This window comes from Rattus norvegicus, chromosome 8, assembly GCF_021556685.1.
Source record: "Rattus norvegicus strain SHRSP/BbbUtx chromosome 8, alternate assembly SHRSP_T2T, whole genome shotgun sequence".
NCBI classification, from domain to species: Eukaryota; Metazoa; Chordata; class Mammalia; order Rodentia; family Muridae; genus Rattus; species Rattus norvegicus.
The window spans coordinates 66,879,476-66,900,613 of NC_141541.1; the positions used below are offsets into that span (position 1 = coordinate 66,879,476).

Consider the following 21,138-nt stretch of genomic DNA (forward strand, 5'->3'; position numbering starts at 1 on the left):
TTGTGAATTGCAGTGTTTACTGTACATACAGTCTCCTGTTCTTATAGAAATATCATGATTTAATAGTGGGAAATAATTAATTTTATTTATTTACTTTATTTATTTATTTATTTATTTATTTATTTATTTATTTATTTGGCTGTCAGTCCTCAAGCTGTAGGTAGCAAGTCAGTGACCTCTAGATTATAGTGTGTTAGAATATTTGATTTTCTTTTAAAAAAATTGCTGTTTGACTGAAAGGGGGGCAGGTATAACTCTGTGAGTTCAAGGCCAGCCTGGTCTACATGGCAGGTTCCAGAGCAACAAGGACTACATAGAGAGGCCATGGGGTGGTCTGAGAGAGAATGGCCTCCATAGGCTCCTATTTGAGTGTTTGATCCCCAGTGGGTAGACTGTTTAGGAAGGATGAGGAGGCGTAGCCTTGTTACAGGAGGTGTGCCGCTGGGGGTAGACATCGAGGTTTCAAAAGCCCACGCAGACCCAGTAGCACGCTCTCTCTGCCTCTTCCTTATAGATCGGATGTAAGCTCTCGGCTTCTGCTCCAGTGCCACGTTTGCCTGCCTGCTACCATGTTTCCCACCATGACGATTGTGTGCTAAGCCTCTGAAACTGTAAGCAAAGTCCCAGTGAAATGCTTCCTTTCATAAGTTGCCTTGGTCCTTATATCTCATCATGGCAAAAAAACAAAGAGAGCCTATGTCAAAAATCCAAGAAGGAAAAGAAAGTTGCTGTTTAGGGGGCTAGAGAGATGGCTCAGTAGTTACGAGTGCCTGAAAGTTTGGCTCCCAACACCCATATCGGACGTTCACAACTGCCTATAACACTAGCCCCAAAGAGAGCCAATGCTTCTGACATCTGGCCTCTATGGGCCCCTGCATTTACATGCACATAACCACATACGGACACACATACATGTAATTAAATTAATGTGAAAAATTAATTGTTGTTTGAGGGCTGGAGAGGTGGCTCAGCAGGTAAGAATGCTGGCTGGTCTTGCAGAGGACCCTGGTTTGAGTCCCAGCACCCACGTAGCATCTCGTAACCATCTGTAACTCTAGTTCCAGGGATCCGATGCCCTGTGGCCTCCGTGGGAATTGCATTCACATGTACACATGCATACATACAAATACACACGTGTACATAAAATAACAAATAAATCTTTAAAGATTGGTGTTTGAGTTGAACTGTAAGCCAGCCCAATTAAATGTTGTCCTTTCTAAGAGTTGCTGTGGTCACGGTGTCTCTTCACAGCAATGAAACCCTAAGATGGGGTGCAATGGGGTGAAGGTCTGGAATATTTATAGGAATGCGAGAATTTCCTGGACCTAGTAAGTTAAAATTCACAACAATACAGATCTACTAAGAAATTATCCAGCATACAAAGGAGAACTGCTATTTTGCTATTTCTCTAAAACAATTTTCTTGAAATTTTACTGAAAATTAAATTGTTCTTAAGACATGAACAAATCATCTTAATCGTTCTCATCTTGTATGCTAATTTGAAAACTGTGGAAATACTAACATTTCTAAGGCGAACAGCACCGTAATTAAAGCGCAAGCTCCAGAGACCAGAGAACTAGAGTCCAAATTACTCCACAGTGCTCTCGGAGTTCTTAGAAAAGCCATATCTCTCAGGCTCAGCTGATTCATCCGTGAAATGGATACACTATTTCCTGCATAGGGCTGCTGAGAGAACTCCACTAAGTAGAGCCAAGCAAAGTGTTAAGTGTAAGCCTTTGATCTCCTGCTTGAGAGACAAGCAGGCAGAACTCTGTGAGTTCAAGGCCAGTCTGGTCTATACACCAAGTCCCAGGCCAGCTAGAGTTACACAGTGAGACCCTGTATCAAAAAAAGGGGAAAAAAAGTTGCCATTTCGCCAACACTCAGCCAAACATCACTAAGGATTTACCATATGGTGGGGAATGCAGAGAAATCCGAAAGAAAAGGGGCCTCAAGGCATTCTCTACATTGAGCCCACATTCAAAGTTCATCTCAAGTACAAATTTCACATTCCATTTCTCAATTTCTAAGTACAGCAATTATTTTAAGGTCCTCCTACGAATTTAAAAAGGTTTCGGGTTCAGTCAATTAAGGTATGTCTGAGAAATATTTAAAAGCTGAAAAACATCGTAAAGCTTTAATTTAAAAGCAACCTGCAATTAACATCACCTTTCAAAATTCTCAAACGAACAGACTGAATTATACAGAGACAGAAAGCGGACCGATCTCTTATTACGAGAATTTCTGTCAGACAGGTTGCGCCAACAGATAGAAGGAACTGAAATCAAGTTCCAGTGTGTATTTCATCTGCTCATCCACTTAGAGGATGGCAGATGGCTGAAATATTCACCCCACTAACAGAAATTTGCATATTCGTTTTGAATCTAGCTTAGTCACAACTCTATAAATTCATTTTTATGAATTATACTACAGAGCTGCTCACCTCATTCAAGGTCACCCCTCAACGCGCCCTTCTCTCAAAGCGCAGTCCCTAAACCAATACCAGTGTCACCTGGGAGCTTTCTATGATGACAGAATCCATGTCCCACAGCAGTCTGTTCTGACTGAGGAAGAATTTGCATTTTAACAAAATCCCTACAGGACAACTATGAACACCAAAGCCCGAGTGCTGCAACTGTAAACTGTGGTGAGTTTTGGGGTTTTATTTTGGTGTTTCTGTTTGTTTGTTTGCCCCCCCCCCCCCCCCCCGCTGTTACGAAAAGTTTATTTGCTTCCAAATTGTGGCACGGAATAACAATTCAGAGTAGAGAGAATCAGCACGCTGGAGCTCTGTTGACCTTAACTTGACCTTACCTCTCAGCTGGAACTTCCGGTCTGAGAAGTTTTGCACTATTTATCTTTCTCTTAGATAAGACAGTTCAGTCAGTACGTGGCCTCTGTGACCAGCATCTTCTCTGGGGCAAAATACCTACACATATGGAACCAAGAGAACAGAATCTCTCCATAATTTGGAGGGGGGGTGGGTAAAAGCAATCAAAATGCGTTTATCCACAGTTGAATTTGAAACATTCCATATGAGGAAAAAAATAAACCCTACCAGAATGACAGAGTGAATAATAAACTCACCTAACACATAGTTTTATTGTAGGTGCCAAGTGTTTTTTAAAAGAAATTTCCATGGGACTTGGAGAATACGGTGTTGTTATTACTATTAGACAACAGCCACCGAGCCTCTGAAACAGAACAAATCTCATTTCTCTTTCATTTAAAAGAAAAACATGACAGACCTAGGTTGAATCTGATCACAGCAGGCAGGGTGGCTGGGCAGAGATTCAAAGCAAGGTACAAATGTCCAGTTTTCAAAAGCTGTGCGGACGCCAGCCGCATCTCTTGCCACTGTGGCCATGGTGTTATGTCAGACATTTGAAAGCCGCTGAAAAGGGCTGTTCCTTATAAGCAGTGATGAAGAGCTTTGCAAAGAGAAGGTAAGAACTGTTATAATAGTTGACTTCTTAAAATGGCCAAAATGCCCATGCTCTGGGTTGTAGCCTAAGAATTACCTGGCTGAGTCTGAATCAGTGCACCCAACACAGAGAAAAGGGTTGAAAGGATTAAAGAGCTGCTAGGAGAAATTATCAAGGAGCCTCCCGGAGCAGTCCTGGAAGTTAAATATGTCCTTTAACATCCCTGGCTTTCTATAAGATCCAATTATAGATCCGTCACGCCGGCATTTAACTCCCCCTCACTCCACTTTGCATTTTTACCCTATATCTTATTTAGGATTCAGAGTTCCACAAGAGCACAACAAAGTATTTAATGATTTTTTTAAATGGGCCTAAATATATTGATTTCGAGTTTTAAGGCACCCTTTCCTCTAATATTCCAGAATGTTATGAATAATTCACAATGTTCTATTTCGATTCCCATTCTCAGCCAAGGCTCTCACAACCGTGCACCTGGCTCTACATAGTCACCTCAGTCACCTTTCAACCCACATCTGTCGGGCTTCTACACCGTTCCCTCACTCAAACCCCTCTCCCTGATGACCACGGATAACCTTCACACAGCTAAGTACAATGGTCACCGTCATTATTTTCCTACACTTGATAGTACCACTTGACAGACTCCGGGCAAGCATTCCCTCTCCCTCTTGAGAGAACTCTCTCCAGCCCTAATAAACCTTCATTCTCCTAGGTACTTTGCAATTCTCTGGCCCTTGTCAATCTGCCAGGTTCTGACACTTCTGTCTGACGTACAGTTGCTGCACTACCTTGGGACTAGGTCCTGGAATCTCCACTAACCTCATGACTGCATCACCTCCCTGATGCTGACTCACGCTTTCGCACCTCCAGCCCAGGTCAGCTGAATCTGGAACAGTGCACTCAGCTGAGTACAACCGACATCTCCTCATGAATGTTGTGCCTATCTGACGTCTCCGATCTGCTTTTCCTCCAGTGCGTTCCATTTCCCTACAGCTGCTTCTGCCAGACACCAAATGGCTTTACCCTCAACTCTCACATTCCATCAATCACCAAGCCCTTTTAATTCTATCCTCCACATTATATGTCCCATTTCCCCATCTCCGGTGGGTGTCACCTCTCTCAGGCCCAAGGTGCCATTATCTTTTGTCTTCCTGAACACACCGATACTGTCCTCTAATTCCATCAACAAAGACAGAGTAATTTGTCAAAGAAGAGAATGATTAAAACCCTTCCCCGGGCTTTCCCTGTGGGCTTCTAAAATAATATTCGCAAGATACCTGTCTTCCTGTCCAGACATCCTCACCACTTACCATCACTCCCTGGGTTGCCTAAGCACCAACCTTTTGGCTTCTCTCTCTATTAGACCTGCTAAGGTTTGCTCAGGCATGGAGCCTTTCACATGTAACACCTTCACTTCTCTATTCTATTTTACCCACAGCTATCCAAGAACACATAAAAATACGGTGGACAGGTACACATGTCCTATGAAGTAAGACCATTATTTTAACTCCTGTTTCATCTCCCCCACACTTATTTAAAAATAAGATTAAGATAGTATTTCTATTTTTACGATAAATAAGTTTCAGAAAAGCTAAGTAGCTTAGCCAAGAACACGGAAATTCAGCATCAAAGTTAGAGGGGCTGGCAGTGTTGCTCAGTGGTAAAACACATGCTTAGCACACAAAGAGATGTTGGTCAATCCCCAGTACCAAAATAAAAACAGGTAGAATTCAACTTTCGTCTGGTGTAGGTGTTTGACTACCAAAGAGTATGACAACATAGCTATGAATGACTTAATATCAGTGCTACAATTTACACAGTTATCTGGGCACATGCTATGCCCTCAGGAAACTAGGATCAGTGGGTTGAGGACACAGTTCAGGGATAGGGCACTTAGAGTCCCAGTGCCATAAGAAAGCGAACAAAACCATTCATGACAGCACGGACCTTCCCTGGGGATCTGGCGGCTGGTGGTCCTTTCTGCCCTTCGGGTCTCACCTTCCATGTGGGCGAGGGCGCTGCAGCAGCTGCCGAGCTAGGCCCAGGGGACTCCCCATTGTCCAAGAGCATGAAGCGACCATAGCGCCTCAGAGGCCACTGGGAGACTTCTCCTGGAAGCCCGAGGCCAGAGGCCACATTTCCGGCCTCAGCCATGCCTGTCTAAGGTCCTGGAAAGCCTGCCTCCACGTGACACCTGACGACAATCGGCTATCCAATCAGGAAGCGAGGTGTTCAAAGCTCACTCTTCTCCAAAACGGAAGCAGAGGATGCCACTACCGGAGGTGTGGTCTTCTTCGCTTGTTTTTGGTTTCGTTTGGGGGGTTTGTTTTTTGGTGTTTTTTGTTTGTCTGTTTGATTGATTAATTGATTTTCGGTATTTGTTTGTTCGTTCGTTTTTGATGTTGGGCATCCAAGAGATATTGTCTCCATTCTGCCTGGAAGTAAGGCTATTATGCCTACAATTTGGAAGATTCAGCACCAGCATGGGAGCGTTCACCTTCCCTCAAGGCAGCTCACGCAAGTGTTCATCAGCCTAAGCCTTAAGAGATTACCCAAACCGGCCATCTTCCTCATAGCCACTGAACCCTGGGACTAGACTGACTCCCTAGGGTGTCTGTCCTCAGTCTCGCAGATGATGGCATCTCTTCATATCCTACTAAAATCCAGTGCAATTTAAAGGGCCACTCTGGAAACGCGACTAGTTTCTCATTAACCTGTACCCTGGGCATATTCCTTCCTTTCTTCAACAGAAGGGAGGCACAGATGGGTAGGGGGGTGGCCAGGCAGCAAAAGGTGTGCACCCCATCAAGCAGCAAGCAAATGATGCTTCTGGGTGATTTATAACCAACAAAACATTTCCACATCTGTAATTTCATTTATCCTCTCAACAACCTTGTGGCAAATTAAAGAAACACACACCCGAGAACTGGTGGTGGCATAATACATTCCAGAAAGTTCCAGAGAGCAGACATGATTTACCAAGGGACACAGCCAGCAAATAGCAGAGCCAAAGTAGGGCTGTGAACCCCACAGTCTCTTCACGTCAGCCCCACTTACAAAGAATCTGGTATTTATACAATCTATATCAAGTCAGAACAATGCACACAGAGGAAGGGCTGTTAACCAAACACTTAAGGTAAAAAGAAAAAGAAAAATGAGGGGTTTTTGTTGTTGTTGTTATTATTGTTGTTTTTGTTTTTGTTTTATGTCTTGAGACAAGACCTCCCTTTTTAGCCTAGGCTGAGGTGAGTCTCCCTCAGCCTCCTGAGTGCTGGGATTGTAACCAAGAGCCATCAAACCTGGATCAATGCAAACAGTTTATAAACGATACAGTTAACGTTTAGAGAATGGTTGGTAAAGTGGTAACTTGTACACGACAAAGCATCAACTATCTGCAGTGTACAAACAAACACACAAACAACAACAACAACAAAAACCTATGCTAGTTGGGCCTGGAGAGATGGCTCAGTGGTTAAGGTCACTATAGTTGCCCTTCCACAGGTCCTGAGTTCAATTCCCAGCACCCACATGGTGGCTCACCACCGTCTATAAAGAGATCTGATGGCCCTCTCCTGGCATGCAGGTGTACATGCAGCAGAACACTGATACATAAAGTAAATAAGTTTTAAAAATTAAAAAAAAAAAAAAAAACCTTTGCTAGCCAGCAACTGCATACAGACATGGTTGCATGTTATTTTCAGGTGTACATCTGGCCTCTGGGACCTTAGGCTCTAAGAAGGAAGACATGGCAAGGTGCAGACACACTCCTTTGTCTACAGTTACCTGCCCAGTGGACAGCAGAGCTATGGGCTCCATGATAGCTCAATGTGTCAGCCCCACTCACAAAGAATTTAGTATTTACAGGACTGGGAGGAGTCAGGAGCTTGATACGCTTGATAACTGATAGGTAACGTTGTGTCATCTCAGAGGTTAGATGAGGAAACTGGCATCTTATGGTGTGGCGTGTGCCAGGGCTTGAGGACCAGAGAGGTACCGAGGTGGCAGCATAGCTGCTGGGACATAAGGGTCCGTTTTAAAGAAGAGGGGAGTTGGGGCAAAAGAGCACACAACAGCCATGAGGGAGTGTGGATTGTACTTGGCGTGAAGAGGGTGGAAATTTGCATGAGCAACTGACACTACTGTAGTGTTGGTCCAGGCAGATAAATCTCTCAGGCAAATAAGATAAATTGAGTTAAAGGCAAGGGGGATTTGTTACGTTCCATTTTGTTCATCTGGTAAAGCTTACAGAAAGGATTGGGCTTCGGAAATTGCTTCTGCAGGTCCTTAAATGACACAGCAATACTGCGCTTAACGTGGTAGTAAATAGTTAAAAACTTGGTTCAAATCCCAGGTCTATGGCTTGCCAGCTGTGTGACCTTGGGGGAAATCACCCAACCTCTCTGTAAAATAGGGCCATTAAACAAGTACCTTTCAGGACCATGACGAGATGAAATGAGAGCTTATGGGAGGAAACAGTTGGTAAATTGTGAAGTGGTGTGTGTGTTGATCTTTTCTGTCCATGGTTAAAGTGACTTTTCATGGGTTGGCTACAGGGAGGGAGGGTGGGATCAGAAGCCTGACATTGGGTCTCAGGGGCGCTCACCTCCCAGGTCCAGGGCTGCAGCTGCTGTTAGACACCCTTCACAGGAACAGATGGTGCTCACAGTTGGGACCCTGTCAGTGCCCAAGGACACCCAGAGTCCTGCTGAGTCCCCCCCTGCAAATTCCCTTCCTAGACAATACACCTGCATCCAGCTTCTGGGCCACCCACATCTGCCAAGAGCAGTCACGCCTGCAGGAGGGATGGATGGTAAAGCCACAGCCCAGTGCCTGGAAGCGTGTACAAACTACTGAGAGTCACTGGGACACCCTGGGACCCAGCACTGTGGACGGGGCTTGATATATGGTGGAGAGTAAAACTCAGTCAGGTTTCCTAGGGCTTGCACTCGTGGGGGGAGGAGGTAGGGTGGATCGGAACACGGAGCAAACCATTGCATCTTTTTATTAGCCAAACTTAAAAAAAAAGATACAAGTGAAATGTTTATTAAGTATGCAACAAAAGGCGAAAATCTCTGATGTTTAGGTAAGTTTGTGTTTTGTGTTGGTTTTGTTTTTGAGATGGGGAATTTACCATGTGCCTGTCTTGTAAATGACTACTAGTCCCTATATAGACCAGGCTAGCCCAGAACTCTCTTAGCTCCATTTATCTGTATTTCCTGGGTACTGGGATTAAAGGTGTGCACTGCCACAGCTAGCCAATTAGGTGAGTCTTAATACCTGTGTAATCCATGCAACTACCCCAACCCAGATACAAAACATTTTTGAAAATCTTAAGTTTCTTTCTCTTCCCAGTTATTGTCCACCTCACAAAATAAATAGCCTGGTCTAAGTTTGATCAGTTGCAGCTCAGCTTTCCTCTCCTAGGACTCCGCATACATGAACACATACATGATGAGCCCATTACATCTACCATATTTTCCCCCCTTTTTGAGTCAGAAGCTCATGTGGCTCAGGCTACCCTCTACCAAAGATGGCCTTTAACTCCTAATTCTACTGCCCCCAGCTCCCAGGGTGGTATTACAGACATCCACTGCCAAGCCCCCTAGTTTATATCTGCTTCTTTCTATTGTATAGCTAGTTCACTGTTTGCTTTTTAAAATTTATCCCAGTGCTGTGGGGTGGAAGCCAGGGCCTTGTGCATGCTGGGAAGCACCCACTGCTGACCTTCATGCCCAGTGCACACGGCTTATTCCTCACCCTCCGGTTGTTTTCCTGCAGGCCTTTGTTTTGATTGTTATGAATATTCTCACCCTAGCCTTTCTTTTAAAGATTTATTTATTTATTATGAGTACACTGTAGCTGTCTTCAGACACACCAGAAGAGGGCATCAGATCTCATTATAGATGGTTGTGAGCCACCACGTGGTTGCTGGGATTTGAACTCAGGACCTCTGGAAGAGCAGTCAGTGTTCTTAACCGCTGAGCCATCTCTCCAGCCCCCACCCTAGCCTTTCTTATAGGAGTAAATACTGTCATTAGCCTAGCTTTCTCTGAAGATAGAGTGAAGGGTTTCTGAAGAAGACATCAGCTTCAAACCCAATATACATGTACCCCATACAAGTGTGCCCACACACAGAGAGACACACATAAACATCCTCAATATGTGTGCACCCCCACACAAGTATGCCCCTCACAGACACACATACACATGCTCAACATACATGCTCCTCCATACAAGTGTACCCCCACACAGAGACACACATACATATCCTCAATATGCATGTACCCCACACAAGTGTGCCCACATATACAGACATACACATATACCCTTGATATATGTATACTTCATACAGTGTACACCCCACAGACACACATACATATATGATCAACATACATGCTCTCCCACACAAGTGTGCCCCCCCACATACATATCGTCAATATATATGTGTTATATGTGTATCCCACACAAGTGTGCCCTCCACTGATACATATACATATGCTCATTATACATGCTCCCTCACACAAGTGTCCCCCAACACATACATATCTTCAGTATACATGCTCCCCCCAAGTGTGCCCACTCATACAGACATACATACATATGCTCAATATACCCTCGGCCCACACAAGTGTGCCCACACACATGCATATGCAGAAAAGAGTTATTTCCCATGTAAGATAGGGAGAAACGCCCAGCTGGTCTTTGGGATGATTAAGTGCCCACACTAGAGAGTCTGACCCTGAGATAGGAGGACAAAGGCAGGCATAAGGAGTGATGGACAGCAGCACATCCTGTACACTGTGGACAAGATGGGATTTTACTGTTACTTTCAGAAGGTAATAAGTTATTGATTATGTCCCAAGAATCTATTTGTCTCTTATCCTCCTCACCCCTCAGGTTGGATAGTGCTAAGATTCCTATAATACCCTGTTTCCCAGCATTCCCTAGTGGGAGGCAGCTCCAGTTGGTAATGATTCTTTTATGTCTAACTCCCTTCTCCCTCCCTCTCAGGGTTTTCTGGGATCATCTCGCAGATAAACTATTTGTACTTGACTCTGTCCCAGGTCCTGCTTCTGAAGGACACTAAGATGGCAATGAGCAAGACAGAGGGCTTCAGATTTAGTTTTAATACAGTTGCAGCAGACAAGCAGATGGGGAAGGAGGTGTTAGGGAAGGGAAGAATCGTTCTCAGATCTGCAGACCCGCCCATGCCTAAGTAACTCCCTGCAGCCACAGCAGAATTTGTGACCCAGACTACGAATGACAATTGACTATGAGCCAGTGCAACACCCTGTTTCGTGAACTCATTGTAGAAGGTGGGTAATAAAAAACCTGCCCCCCTCAGACAGGGCACCAGTGACAGAGTGAAGTTGGAGTTGGGAAGCCAATGGCTTTATTATGCTTTCTTGAGGCCGGGGGTAAAGGGATATCTATAGAAATGTGAGTGATCTCAAATCAGCCACACCATGGTGGAAAGTTTCACCCTGTGACGGATGATAACTTCCCTATGGCTGCAGAGACAGAGCCCTCTCCAGTTACCTTTCCAGAGTCTCTAGACTCCAGCATCCGGGGCAGAACTGCAGCAGCTGCAGGGAATGATTGAGATAGCAGGAGAGGGCCCACCATCCCTCCTGCTCCGGCCCCCTTTCCAGGGATGCCTCCAGAAGGTCACAGTTGCTCTGACAAAGATAATGGCTAATTTGCTTTGGATGCCAGCTCTCCACAGCAGCCCCTCTTCTGAGACTGTTATCAGACAGAAAAATTAAATCCAGGAAATTGGAAGGAAAAAAAATACTTATTTCATTAAATCTCGTTTAAATCCTTTTTATGTGTAACTATTTTGCAGGTGACATGTGTCATAGAGAGGCTGTCCAGGCTGGGTGGAGAGCTTGCCTAGTATGCTCAAAGCCCTGGGTTGGGTTCCCTAGTCCACAAAAAAAAAAAAAAAAAAAAAAAAAAAAAAAAAAAAAAAAAAAAACTGGCTGGACATGGTGGTGCATGCTGTAATCTCAGCACTGAGGAGATAGAGGCTGGAGGACCAGAACTTCAAGGTTATATTTGATTACATAGTGAATTTGAGGCCAACATAGACTACTTAAGACCTTAAGGGAGAGAGGGAGGGAGGGGTGAGGGAGGGGAAGAGGGAGGAGAAGGGAGGGAGGGAGCGAGGAAATAAGGGGAAATAGTTGAGAATCTGACATGTCCTTTTCAAAGCATACTAGGAACTCTAGGCAGCCCTTCTCCCTAGGATACTAAGTCAGCAAAGACAAAGATGGCTTCAGTGTCCTCAAGTCCTTTGCACTGCAGGATGACAAAGACATCTGCACCCCTGCTCTGCCTGCTGGGTTCCTTGGCTACAGCACACAGGGTGTCTGAAAAAGGCCGAGCACTGGTCTGTGGCTGTGGGGGTTTTCCCATAAAATCCTGTCCTCATCACTATAGCCAATGATCTGTCTCCATAATGTCAGACCCCAGGGGGCGGTGTGCAGAGGGGTGTTCTTGTGGAACTTCACGCTCACAGCTAGAGAGCAATTATGTTCCTTCCTACTCTACCCTTCACGTACAAGGACCAGCTGTCCTATTGCAGGTAATTGAAGGGACTTCAGTGTGACACAGACAGTTCCAACTTGTTCGCAGGCTGCAGCTCATTGGCACAACATGAAAAGAAATTAACACTGACTTTTCCCATTCATTAAAAGTCCCTAGAATAACAAGCTAGTTAGAAACGTGCTTGCCGGCTGGTAAATTTGGGAGTATGCTTTGCAAAGCTGTCTTAGAACCAGAGAGAGGAACTGACAGGAAGCTGGACAGAAAGACTAACGCCCAACATAGAAGGAACTGGAATCAGAGAAACCCGGATATGAGAAAATATGGCATGGTTTACTACCTGGTGAAGGGCCACAGATATCGATATGGAAGAAATGGATGATTTAAATCACTTTGAATGTACAAAGGGTTAACCTGGGGGCAAATGGCTAACACTTTTCCTGTCCTAATATCTCTATGTAAAGGAGCAAACAGGAAAGTAAAAATTTAACATCTCAAAAATCTTACCTGGTAGCTAGCTGTTCTCTCTGGAGTGTTTTTAACTGGCACCTACAATGACACAGTCAAATACCAGAGTGCAGAGTGAATAGATCCCTCTAGAAATCAATCCCGGTTTGACACACCCCCGTTTCAGCCTCGTTCCTTCTCAGGAGAAATCATTTTACCCACCTCTGTAGACTGGGGTGGTTAAGATTTGCAATTCACACCTCAGAGACAGTATTGTGTTGGACAGTGACTCAGCATTCTGCACTTTGCCTGCTATTGTTGAGATCATTTGAATACTTTCCCCTGCAGCACTGAAGGTTCACTTCCAGCAGACGGTAGTAAGGACCTGGAAGAGGCAGGCAGGTCAGTTTTAGGGAGACCACTGGGGATGGTCAGGGGTACTCTTAATGTTTACCTGCACTAAACATTTTGTCTTTGAGGGCATCGCAATGTACTTTAGGATGAAAATCCTCTCCTTAGGGAAAAAGTCTTTATATATATTTTTTAAATTATATTTTATTTGTTAATGCGCATATGTGCCACAGTATGTATTTGGAGGTCAGAGGACAATTTGCCCCGTGCGTTAATTTGCCCCGTGCGTTATAATTGCAATCTTGAAAATAATGAATCTCATGCTGTATAAATTTTATCACAAGACATAAAAGTCCACCCTTACCCTCTGTTCACAAGGCCTCTGCCGCCACGCTGGGTGGCATGTAGTCCCAGAGCTTACAGGATACAGGGTCTGGGTCCTGCTCATGTAGCTCTGTTTGTCCTTACACAGCCCTGGGCGGGTGACTTCTGGAAACAGTCACACTAGACAAAAGGTTGGCAGCACCTTGCAACCCCCTTCAAGGAGATGTAAAGTCCCCCAGAAAGGTCAGACAGAGGATTTCACCTCCATTGTATAAACATATATCTGTTTTACAGTATACTTACTGCTATGTTTGGGGGGGTTGTTTTTGCTCCCCCTTTTTTGGATAAAGAATTCTCTGTTTAAAACAGACCCGGAGCATGGAACTACACATGTCTTAACTACAGGAATGTGGTATATTTTACAATAAAAAATGTGTGCTGGTTAAACTTCATTCAGGTAAGAATTATACAAAGTTAAACTGAATAAAAACTTTATTAAACAAAATGTAGTAAACCAAAGACACACGTGAGACAAGATCAAATATTATCTGGTTGGTGACATGGGCCTGTGACAGGCTGCTAACCCTACATTTCCTGAGGAGCCGAGGCTCAGTGTTCTCTAATCCAGCATGCATGTTGATGATACGGAAACAACACCACAAAGAGTACAGCCAGTCAGCTCTTGGTAGCGCTTTCACTCTGCATATGTTACATAGCAACAAAAACGTTGTGCATTTGGGACTTGGGGAGAAGGACACTGTCAGTAAAGTATTGGCCTTGCAAACACAAGGACCTAGGTTGAAACACCAGCTTCCACTTTACAAAACCGTGTACAGCGACATGTGCCTCGTGACAGATCAGAGCCAATGCTCTGAGATATCAAGACCGAACATAAAATATGGGGAGCTGGGGACATGGTTCAGACAGAAGAGTGCTTGCTATGCAAATACTGAGAACTAAATGTGGTTGCCCAACATACACAGTCAAACAAACCAAAACAACAACAACAAAACAAGCAAAAACCCCTAGGCTCCGTAGCCCTGTATCTTTAATATTGATGATAGGGAGGCAGAGACAGAAGGCTTCCTGGTACTGGCCAGTCTGACTTAATTGGTGAACTTCCATCCAATGAGAGACCAGAGGTCCTGAGTTCAATTCCCAGCAACCACATGGTGGCTCACAACCATCTGTAATGGGATCTGATGCCCTCTTCTGGTGTGTCTGAAAACAGCTACAGTGTACTCTTACACATAAAATAAATAAATCTTTAAAAAAAAAAGAAAGACACGGTTTTGATCTTTGCTTCAGGAAACATAAGCTAACAAGATAAAAGGTTCTCAAGTTTCACTATTACAGAAGGAAAAAGTAGGAGGGGACCCACAAAGTACAACACAACTCTGCTTTATTCTACTACTTAGGTTTCCTCATGCCCACAAGTGAGCTATTTCCTGGGGGAATGAATCAGGGAGAATTAGTCATGTGTGCCACCTTTTAAATCTTACTTGAAATTGCCAAGTTACCTTCCCATATAAGTAACACTGCTCAACACGCTTGTCCACAGTGTAGAAAACCAGGCTCCCGTACTCTCGTTGACAGCAATGACCTGTGGTGGTCTGAATGAGAATGGTCCCATAGGCTCATATTTAAATGCTTAGAACTGTCTGGGAAGGATTAGGAGGCGTGGCCTTGTTGGAGGTATATTACTGGGAGTGATCTTTGAGGTTTCAAAAGCTCATGTCAGGGCCCAGTCTCTCCCAACCTCTGTCTCTCTGTGTGTATCTCTCTGACTCTCTTTCTCTCCACCTACTGCCTGTAGATCAGGATGTAAAGCTCTCAGAAACTGTTCCTGGGCCATGCCTGTCTGCTTCCTGCCATGATGATCATGGGCTAACCTAAAACTGTAAACAAGCCCGCAATAAAATACTTTCTTTTGTAAGAGTTTCCTTGGTCAGAACGTCTCTTCACGGCAACAAACCAGTAACTAAGAAATGGCCCATTATTATTTGTGACATGTTTTAATCATTATCTCAGCTAATCATTGAATCACAGGCTCATTATTTTGTGTGTCATACCCACCCCCACTTCAACTCCCAACCCTGCCTCTCCCCGTCCCCCAACTCCCACTCCCAGCCCTGCCTCCCCTCACCCCTGCTCCACCCTCCTCCCTCCACCGTGTGAATGGCTTCTTCATCCCTTTCACTCACTTTGTACTGGTTCCATGTTTTTGTTATTTGCTTATAGCATGTTTTCGTACATTCCGGGTGCTATTTAAGTACCTATTAATTATATTACAAATATTGTCACTTCTCCCAGTGTTTTGTTTTCTCACTTTTCTATGGTACTCAGATTTTTCAAGTGGCTTTTATTTCTTTGACAACTGCATGCATGTATACACCATCTTGACTCTACTCCCAGCTCCCCCTCCCATTACTCCAGAGGTGCTTTCCGTGTTCCTTCTCCACCTTCCCCCCTCCCACTACTCCAGACACGCTTTCCGTGTTCCTTCTCCACCTTCCTGCTTCCTTCTTCGTTTTCACCCACTCAGTCCAAATGCTGTCCACGTTCACAGATCCTGTCGGCCTGCCATTTTGTGACTAAGCATGGCCGCAGTGAGTTCATGAGCGGAACAGCCCTGTCAAGTCCTGCAGACGGCATTTCCCAGCACTCCTCCCATCCTCCGGCCCACACATTCTTCTCAGAAATCTTTTATTTTTAATGTAATCGAACCTCTTCTCTTTGTCATTTTTTTGGATGTGTGCATGTGGATGGGAGGGAGGTGTGTGTGTGTGTGTGTGTGTGTGTGTGTGTGTGTGTGTGTGTGTGTAGATGTGCTTCTGTGTGGGTACCGAGGTCAGAGGAAGACTGGCTGTTTTCCTCTATTAGTCTCCACCATGTTCCTTTGAGGCAGGGTCTCTTAATGAGCTTGGAGCTCACAGTTTTTGGCTAACCTGGCGCAAGCTCCAGAAATCCTGTCTGCTCACCTCAGTGCTTGGGCTGCAGGGTTGTACGTTAGCATTCCCAGCCATCACATGGGTGCTGGGTTTCTGAACTCTGATCCTCTTGCCTGCACAGAAAGCTCTTAACTGCCCAGACATTTCTGTATCCCCACGATTTTTTTAATGTCTTAGGAAATGTCTTGTATAGAAGGTTATCATAATTTTGACTATTTTCATCCTTCATAGCCTTCCATTTCAGTTTACATTTAAGTCTTCATCACACGTGGAGTTTATTTCCAAACATGGCACGGGACAGAACTGTTTTCTAGCTAGCAAGCATTGAAAAGAAGCTTTTCTTTGCATTAAAAAAAAAAAAAGCTTCTCCGGCGACATTTTAGCATTTTCCTTAATTATATTTTTCAGTCCTTAAAATGGCAGGATGGTAGAAAAAGCCAGGATGGTGGAGGAATTTCACATTTCATCCAAATGTAAAGACCTTATTTGGGCAAAGCAATCATACGGAAAGCACTTTGAAGAGTTTGCCGTGGGCCTCAGCCGTCCACAGGTGGCACATTAGCGAGGGCTTTTGGATTCCCCCACTTCCATTAGCGGGTTGAAATGGGCTCTGGGAAATTGCCAAAACTGCTAAAAAGGAAAATAAATAGCTTCAGTCTGAGCCAAACACAAAGGGAAAAGGAGGTTTGTTGTAACAAAACTACATTTCAAATTCCAACTTCCAGCATGGGGATGGGTGCTCTGATGCTCTGGATGAAAGAGCGATCAATTCCCTGGTCCATTCCGAGGACCGTCCTGGGACAATGCAAACTACAGAAATGAGGGAGTCCCTCTCCTTCCCTGCTTCCTTCTAGGCAAAAAGATGTATGGAAACAAGTCCCGTCTCTCTGGGATAAACATGAATGTTTATGTCACAATATGTTTTCTGGCCTTAACTCAGAGCTGGAGGGAGGGGGATGGTCTAGGAGTTGTTCCCTCAGAAGTCGACATTTAAAGAGCTAAATCTGTAGGGGACCAGAGAGATGAAGCAGTGGGTATGGGTGCCTTCAAAGGGCATTTCTATCAGAGGGAGCAGAGAAATCAGACATGTGAGAGAATGATGCCCCTAGGTGGAAGGGAGGAAAGACCACCTCAAATCATTTTCTCCTCATATTCTGCCATTACTCGTTACTCATCTGTTACTGTGACAAAACACTCTGACCAAAAGCAACCCGAGAAGGAAAGGATTTGTTTGACTTACACTTCTAGGTCTCAATCCATCTCTGAGGGAAGTCAGGATAGGAACTCAAGGCAGGAACCACTGTGGAACACTGCCTAGTGCTGGTTCCCTGGCTTATGTTCACCAAGCTTTCTTCTACAGCCCAGGACCACCTGCCTAGGGATGACACCGCCCACAGTGGGCTGGGCCCTCACACATCAATCGTCAATCAAGACAAGTTCTCTGAGACTTGCCCACAGACCAGTGTGATTGGGGCAATTCTTCAGTTGAGGATCCCTCTTGACAGGTGACTCTAGGTTATGTCAAAATAAACACCAACAAGCCTATTTCTTGAACTTGTCTTAGTTTTGTAAGGGAATCACTCTTTTGACAAGAAGAACAAATGCAAGCTGAAATCTGTCATCTTTTACATATGTAGCTAGGGGTTTTTTCATCTGGTGAAACTTGTTCGGCATTCACTATGTGCCAGATGCTAGAGATACTGAAGGAGTTCCTGCAGGGAGAAAGGCAGAAGCACAGGGATTAATAGGTTGGCACCTGGGTACTGGCTACATAAACAAAGTGCCCTGTTCTGCCCGGAAGAATCAAAGAATTGCTAATGAAGAGCTAACTTGTCAGGTAGAGATGCTGTCCAGGCAGTGGCTTCGGGATTCTCCACCACAGAACTGTCACCAGGCCCCTTCAACTTGCCATCAGCTCAGCTACAAGGAAAGCAAAGCCAGGTTTTAAAGGATGGTGGCTGCTGATTGAAATGGAGGTTTCCTCCTCACAGTTAATGACCTATAAAGTAGCCAGACAGAAAGGAGCTTTTAGGGCTGGAGAGATGGCTCAGTGGTTAAGAGCTCCCCACTGCTCTTCCAGAGGTCCTAAGTTCAATTCCCAGCAACCACATGGTGGCTCACAACCATCTATAATCAGGTCTGGTGCCCTCTTCTGGTGTATCTGAAGACAGCTACAGTGTACTTATATATAATAAATAAATCTTAAAAAAAAAAAGAAAGAAAGAAAGAAAGGAGCTTTTACCCAAATAGGTGGCTTTGGAAAATAGATAGAGCCAATCAGATCAGATCTCTCAAGAATTTAGAGAACGAAAATCAGTTTGTCTACTCTTGATTTGTCTACTCTTGAGAGGAGAAGGATGATGAAGCCAACGTTCAGAAAGGAAGAGCTGTTTGTAATGCTGGTGCCTGGGGTTCCCGTGAGCCCTGGGCAGCTTTGTGACACAGGATCCTGCCTCTGTGTGTTTCTACAATAAGGCTCCTTTCATCTCCAGTGGCCAAGCCCTGCACCTTTGAACCCCCCCCCACACACACACGTGTGCACATAACAGAGGCTCAGGCAGCTTCTGACTTCAGGTCGTTTGCAGAAATTTGGGGCAGTTCAAGGCCAAGTGTAAACATGGTCAAAAGAGTTAACATTTACAGAGCAATCACTACGTACCAGGAATCCGTCTACCCTATGTGCTCCACAAGTACAAATTCATCTCATTTTTAAAGGATCCCCATTAAGTATTACCGGCCCACATTATCATTAAGAAAACCCAGGCACAGAGGAGGAATGTCCATTGCACAACTGGTAAGTAAGAAGGGTTTTGAACTCAATTTGGTTCTTCTCAAACTCAGCTCCTGTTTTCCTTGTAAGGTCAGAGATGGTGCTGTGGAACTGGGGAGATGATTCAGTTGATAAAATATTTGGCTTGCAAGCATGAAAACCTGAGTTGGATCTCCTACAACCCAGGTTTGATTTTTTTTTTAAAGCTAGCATGATGACTATGCCAGTACCGGGGAAGCAGAAACCGGAACTCACTGACTGGTCTCTACTTGGTGAGCTCCAGACCAATGAGAGAACAAAAGCTGCAGTTGCCTCTAGCAACCACACACATTAGCATCCACACACTTGTGTGCCTGTATACTAACACACACCTACACACAGAGTGTACCCACATGTATACACACACGTACACACACACATGCATGCATGCACATAGATACAGGCACACATGCATGCACCCTGCACCCTCACACACATGCGCACACAGACATGCACACACATGTACACACACACACACACACACACACACACACACACACACAAATGTTTTTGTAGAAGGAGGCAAGGGGACATACCATGGAAGACCTCACATGCCTTTCTAAGTAGTCTACACAGTTTAACAGTTCCTCATCTACCTGCTGTGTATATGCTATTTCTGTTTGAAGATTTCCTTGAGATATAGGGCTCTGCTTCTAAAACCACTAGGAAGGCAATGACTGAGGGATTTAAGACAGGAAGTCAGTGGCAAGGTGTGATTTGTCTTTCAGAAGGATCATGCTAATGGCGGTGTGGACAGTGAGCTGGTCACGTCTGCCCCTGAGACAGGACTGCTGGAGTGGCCCAGGCGACAGACAGAGCTTTGACACGGGATGTGTACAGAGAAGGAGAGCAGAAGTGGGTGCGAGATGCATTTAGGAGGGAAGATCATAAGGACTGAAGAGAGTGGATGTGGTAGGGGTCCTGGGAAGCTTGGCCATGGGCACTCCTAAGAGCACACCTCATATTTCACATTCATTGGCATACACATGCTACACAGGAGGAGAATTAACGACTGCACGGGAGAACACATCCTCAGACCGGCAAATGTGTTTCCACACTCAGGGACTTCACTCAAGGTCACATTTGCAAATTTTCTCCTCTTATTCTCTAGGAGAGGCACTTTGATCTAAGTAGTTCTCAACCCAGGGTGTACTGCCCCCCCCATATCCTAAGCTGACCTCACCATCCTCCTCCCATAATCCTTCAGAGGGCTGGAATTCCAGACACGCACCACCACACCCTGCCAGACAGGTTTAATTGTTGGAATGACCTGGACCTGCAAGTGACCTTTATTGCTTGAGAACCAGAGATGCTAAATGTTATTCAATTTCTAAAGAGCGCTGTATTTCCAACACTAACAACATCACTTCTGAGAAATACTGGCAGAACTTTGTAGTCGAAATGCCTAAGTTTGAACCCAGCTGGGTCAAGTTAGTGTCTTTGAGCCTTAGTTTCATTATTTGTAAAAATTCTCTCTCTCTCTCTCTCTCTCTCTCTCTCTCTCTCTCTCTCTCTCTCTGTGTGTGTGTGTGTGTGTGTCACGTGCAAGTGTATGTGTGTTCACGTGTGTGAGTACTGCTGCATGCATATGATACATGGAGTTGGCCCTCACTTTCCACACTGTTCACCACAGAGTCTGATTTCTGCCGGGGAGCTTCAGTGACTCTCCTCACAAGTGTGCCAGATTCCAGCTCTCACAGCCAGATTCACCAGGTTTTGGAATCCACTGAGCCATGTCCCCAGGCCTGTTATTTGATGTCTTAGTCAGGGCCACTCTTGCTGTGATGTAGCATCATGGCCAAAAGCAAGCAGAGGAGGAAGAGGTTTACTTCAGCTCTACTTCTGTATAGTAGTTCATCCTCAGAGTCAGTCAGGGCAGGAATTTAAACGAGGTGGGACTTGGAGACAGGTGTTGAAACCATGGTGGAGTGCTGCTTACTGGCTTTCTTACAGGTCCCAGGACCACCAGTCAAGGGATGTCCCCACCCACAATGGGCTGGGCCTGCTCCCATCAATTACTAATTAAGAAAATGCTCTACTGGTCTACCTATAACCCAATCTTAGGGAGATCTTTTCTCAACTTGGTTCCCTTCTCTCAGATGACTCTAGTTTGTGTCAAGTTGACTTAAAACTAGCTGGCACATTTGCCTTCTTGTATGCATCCAGCAAGGTGGCATAGTGCCTGGGATACAATGGGGTGTTGGGTTTTATATGGAGACAGTGGTTCAAGAGGACACCAAGATGGCTTACTGGGGAATAGAGTTAT

The 21,138-nt window shown here is 44.9% G+C and overlaps 1 protein-coding gene across 11 annotated transcripts in view; it reads right to left on the reverse strand.

Annotated features, from left to right (window-relative positions):
* The window catches only part of Rec114 (REC114 meiotic recombination protein), a 159,058-nt gene that overhangs the window by 81,355 nt on the left and 56,565 nt on the right, over positions 1 to 21,138 (reverse strand). For 3 of the 11 annotated variants that reach the window (XM_087561011.1, XM_087561010.1, XM_087561013.1), the window contains exon 1: positions 5,442 to 5,622. The exons of 2 other annotated variants lie outside the window; for them this stretch is intronic. In XM_087561011.1, the coding sequence (XP_087417137.1) occupies positions 5,442 to 5,597 (156 nt within the window). In that variant the 5' untranslated portion in view covers positions 5,598 to 5,622. 11 annotated transcript variants of the gene reach the window in all.